At 60.5% G+C, this 4,573-nt stretch overlaps 1 protein-coding gene across 1 annotated transcript in view; it reads right to left on the reverse strand.

Moving 5' to 3' along the window:
• KCNN3 (potassium calcium-activated channel subfamily N member 3) overlaps window positions 1–4,428 on the reverse strand; it is a 148,489-nt gene extending 144,061 nt beyond the window's left edge. The window contains exon 1 of the mRNA XM_006775758.1: window positions 3,282–4,428. Coding sequence (XP_006775821.1) covers window positions 3,282–4,097 — 816 coding nt within the window. The 5' untranslated portion in view covers window positions 4,098–4,428. The remainder of the gene's footprint in view (window positions 1–3,281) is intronic.
• Window positions 4,429–4,573: the final 145 nt, after the last annotated feature.

A 4,573-nucleotide genomic window follows, 5' to 3' on the forward strand; every position in this document is an offset into this window, starting at 1 on the left:
CTCCCCCCATTCCTTCCCCGACTTCACGGAGGGCTGGTGAAGGGGGGCCAGGACGGCTCTGTCCCTGTGTCGTACCTCCTCTCCCTGGCTCCCTTCTGCACTAACTTTGGATGCGCTCAGGGACATGCCATGTTCATCTCAAGAGAGCCCGGCCTCAGGGCGATTTCTCCACCAGGAACAGATATCAGTCAAACACAGACACACAGGAAGGCCACGGCTCCGTGGATAAAAGCAGAGAACTTCCGAAAGCAGCTCAGGCCCAGGGTTGGTAGTCTTTAGTCACATGGTGGGGAGGGGTGTCCCTCTCCCCAGGGCCCTCTGGGTGGGAACTGCCCCCATCAGTGCAGAATTACCCAACCTGGTGAGAATTACCCATCCTCCTGCTCCCAGACACGCGGAGCCAACCAGACGCACAAGTTCTCCAGCAAAAGAAACCATCACCCACCCCTCCCCCAGGCCCACTACCACCTCTGAGTCCCCCCTGTTGGTGGTTCTTCGTTCTCACCCAAACCCCCCTGTCACAACAGAGCCAGTTCCCCCACGAGGCCAGGGAACAGATGTCCACCCCCCTACAACAGACCCACGTGGCGAGAGGGTGCCAGTGAGAAGACCTAGCCCCTTCTCAGAACTTCCTCCGAGATACAACTTCTCGACTCCATCGACAAGTCTTCCTTCCCAATCCTTGAAGGCCCCAACTAATTCCGGAGCCAGAAGGAGATCACAGGAAAAAGACATTCCTTTTCCTCTCTTCCGTACCATCATGATTAATAACAACAATAGGCCCTGGTGATCGAGCAGGCACTGCACGCAGCGCCCCACGCCTAGTTAACTCCCTTCTCCCCGCTTGACGGCTGGGCAGACAGGCTTGCAGAAGCTACATGGCTTGTCCAAGATCACACCACCGGGAGGGGCAGAGCTGGGACTCACACTTCAGTCTGAGTCTTTCAAACAACCCTGCTGGCCCACAGGAGAAGAGAGGGGCAGCCACCTCACCCCTCCTGGGTCCACAAGGCCTGACAGAGGAGACACCCAGAGCGTCCTCCTTTCATAATGACCCAATTCTGGGCGGACAGAGGGGCTCAGGATGAGTGAGCCCTCCTACTCATAACCAGCGCCGACCCCAGGTGCACAGGAAGTGGCCATCTCACCAGCGGAGGCAAGCAAGGCCCACTCTGTGCTGCCATCAACCAGGGGCTCCCCATCTTCGAAAGGGTACAGCCTGGCCCCGTGGGTCGCTTCACCCTTCCTTCACCCCAGAGCCTGTTTTCTCCGACTCTGGGGAAGCCCCTCTCCCTGAACACTCCGTCGGCATGGCACCTGCTCCCAGCCCTTGGCTGCCCAGCGGCCACCCCCTCTCCCCCCATTGCATGAAAAAACAAATGTGCACACACGGATCCCACTGGGGGGCCGTCTCTAGGAAGAGCTGACCACGGGGGTCATTGAAAGAGGAGGTGCTGTCTTCCCCTCACCCCCAGCACTTGGGCCTGCATTCGTTTCCCAGCAGGGGCTCCTGGTCCCCAGGGGGTGTGACTGGAGGGAGCCAGGGCTGTGCTCAGGGTGGCTGCCGAGCCCGCTGGGGGTGGCAGCCCCCTCTCCCTGCGGCTTGGAAGGGGAGTCAGCAGCGAGCAGAAGGACCTGCAGACTCAGAGGCTCATTACAGGGAATGACTAAGTGACTGCGATTCCGGGGGAAACCCCACTCGCTTCTGCGCGCTGAGGGATTCAAATCCTGGAGCATTTAGATGGAGGCAGCTTCTAGGAGCTGCTCAGCTGGGAGCCCCTGCGAGCGGCCAGGTTCCTGGGGGGAACCCTCCACCTGGGAGTCTTGGCTCTGCCCCAGCCCTTTCCAGAACGGCCCCGTCTGCCCGTCCCCGGTCAGAGCGCGCCGGGCTGGGAATGGGAAATCCGATCAGCACCTCCCAGGTTTTAGCGGCTGGATTTCAACAAGGAATGTGACAGTCTCGCAGCAGCTGTGCTCAGCCTGAAACAAGCTCTATTTGAAACCTCCAACAGCTGAGCCCCTCCCAGCTACAGGCAGCCTGCCCAGCCACCCCCTGCCCAAAATGACAAATAAGTGAGAAATGCAGCAACAAGGAGGCGCACACACACATGCACGCACACGCACACACGCCAACAAATTGGGGTGAGGGGTAAATGGGAAAAGTCCACCTGCCCCGCGGCTCCCCGGGTCTCCAAGCCTTTGAGCCCACAGCAGGCGGAGCATGAGCAAACCCACCTTCCTCCACGCCCACCGCCTTGGAGGACGCGGGTTCCAAGCCCCCCTGTGAGGGACCCCATCCTCCATCTCCAGCCCGACCGAGGCTGGAGCCGCGGGGCCAGCTCCCCCACGAAAGTGGGCGCTGCCGGCTCCATCAGCGCGCACTCACACACACACACACACACACTCCACCTCATTTACCCCCGAGAGGAGACGCTGGGGCGGGAGGGGAGGACGGGGCTGAGCGGGAAGCGAACTCTCGGGGATGCCTGGGAAGCCTTGTCATCCCAACCGAAGGAGAGGCGCTCCCCCCGCCCCCCGCCCCACACCCAGGCTGGTGCCAAGGCGGTGCCCATCTGCTCTGCCCGGGGAACACCTGTAGCCATTTTATCAGGGGCTGCTTAGAAGCAGCAGCAGGTTTATTCTGGGTCCTCTTTCCTGAGGGAAGAGCCGCTCGTTTCCTCCACCTGTATTTTTATCCCAGGCCCCCACGAGACGAGACGGGGGCCACGGTGCTTTTGGATTTCGCCCTAAGTCTCTCGGGGATGAGGAGGGAAACAGAAACTTGGGAAGAGAGGGAGCAGACAGAGAAGGGACTGGCATGGCACCCCTACCCCCCACCCAGACATTTATTTCTTTTTTATCCTCGGGAAAATGGAGTGGAGCAAGGAGGGGAGGAGAGGAGGGAAGTCGCGGGAGCTGGCAAGCACACCCAGGCAGCGTGTAATTAATTGGTGCGTTAAGCCACTGGGTTATGGGTTAGTGCCGGTGAGCCGGGTGGGGTGGGGAGGTTTCTCAGAAGGGATTCTTTAATCCTCCCCAACACGGAGTCTGCAAATTAGACACAGTGCATGGGGATGTCCTCCCTCCAAGAAAACCAGGAATGAATTCTCCCAGGATTAAGAAGGAAAACCACGGGAACTTAGAGTGTTCAATATAATTGAGCCACCGCCTCTCCCCACCACCACCACCGCTCTCCGCAATCAATCTCTCAATCATTCTCTCTCTCTCTCTACCTATATATTCCTTTTGTTCAAGGTATAAAGAGAAACCACGGCCCCTACCTTTGAGTACAAACCCCAAGAGAGCTCGGTCTCTATCACCATAACAACAATTCCAAACATCCCAAAAATCAGGGCATAGTCACTCAGCCGCTTTCTCTTTTCAAACAGGGCCCTCCTGTGTCCCAGCTTATAGCCAATGTTTTGGTTTTTCCGCTTGTTGGCTTTGGGGAAGGTGGTGCCGCTGGGGGTGGTGCCGGCGTGCTGGTGGTTGTGGGTGGCATTGGGGTGGTGGAGCAGAGTCTGGTGGGCATGGTTGTCCTCCCGGGAGGAGACGATGATCTCGGGGGGGTTGCCGGGGCTGAAGAGCTGGAGGGGTTGGCCCTCGGGCTCAGCCTCGATGAGGTTCCTCCGGGAGGCGCTGAGGCGGCTGAGGGGCTTCATGACCCCACCACTGTACTTGCAGGAGCTCATGGCGATCTCCGTGAAGGGGTTGCTGTCCCGCCGGTGCACCAGGGGGCTGGCCTGCCGGTGCCGGCTGCCTCCACCGGGCCCACTTGTGGCTGTGGAACTTGGAGAGTGGCCAAGCAAGTGGTCATTGAGATTGAGCTGGCTGCCTTGCCTGGAGGAAGGGTGGAGGATGGCGGTGGAGTTGGACAAGGGGGGGGCCCTGAAAGCCGTGGGAGAGGAGTGGAGCAGGCCGGGGTGCACGGGCTGGCTCTGGAGTTGGGCGAGCTGAGACAAGGGATGCGGTGGCTGCTGCTGCTGCTGCTGCTGCTGCTGCTGCAGAGGCTCATCCCCGGAGGATGGACAGGGGCACTTGGGGTCTTCATCCAGGTCCCCCACCCCCGAGTCATGGAAGTGCCCAGAAGTGTCCATCTTGGGGCCTGGCTGGGTTGCCTGCAGCACCACCCCCCACCCCAAAGCCACCGTTGCTCCAGAGATGTCCTCAAAGAGTGCCAGGCATCCGAGCTCCCACCAGAGTGGCTGGCTCCCGTCCTCCCTGTGGCTTGCTCCGGCTCTCGGGGCTGCTAGGAGTCCAGGCGCTGCCAGTCAAGAATGCATTGTACTGGGCAGGAAGGGAGGGCGGCAGGGGCGCTGGGAGCGAGCAGAAGAGGGGGAAGAACTCTTGTCTCGGGAGGTGGTCCTCTGGCAGCATGCGAGGCCAGGCTCAGCTCCACTCCTCGCTGGCTCCAGAGCTTGGCTCTCCTCCTCCTGCCACTGTTAAATGGCAAGCCCAGCCCACCTATTAGCAGCTGGTCTCATTGGCTGGGCTTACCCCTCCCACCGCCTCCTAACCCCGCCCCCCTGCTACGCTCCGCCCAGGAGGCGGGGCCTGCCGCCCGGCTCCCAGC

The sequence above is a fragment of the Myotis davidii genome, unplaced genomic scaffold, assembly GCF_000327345.1.
Source record: "Myotis davidii unplaced genomic scaffold, ASM32734v1 scaffold208, whole genome shotgun sequence".
NCBI classification, from domain to species: domain Eukaryota; kingdom Metazoa; phylum Chordata; class Mammalia; order Chiroptera; family Vespertilionidae; genus Myotis; species Myotis davidii.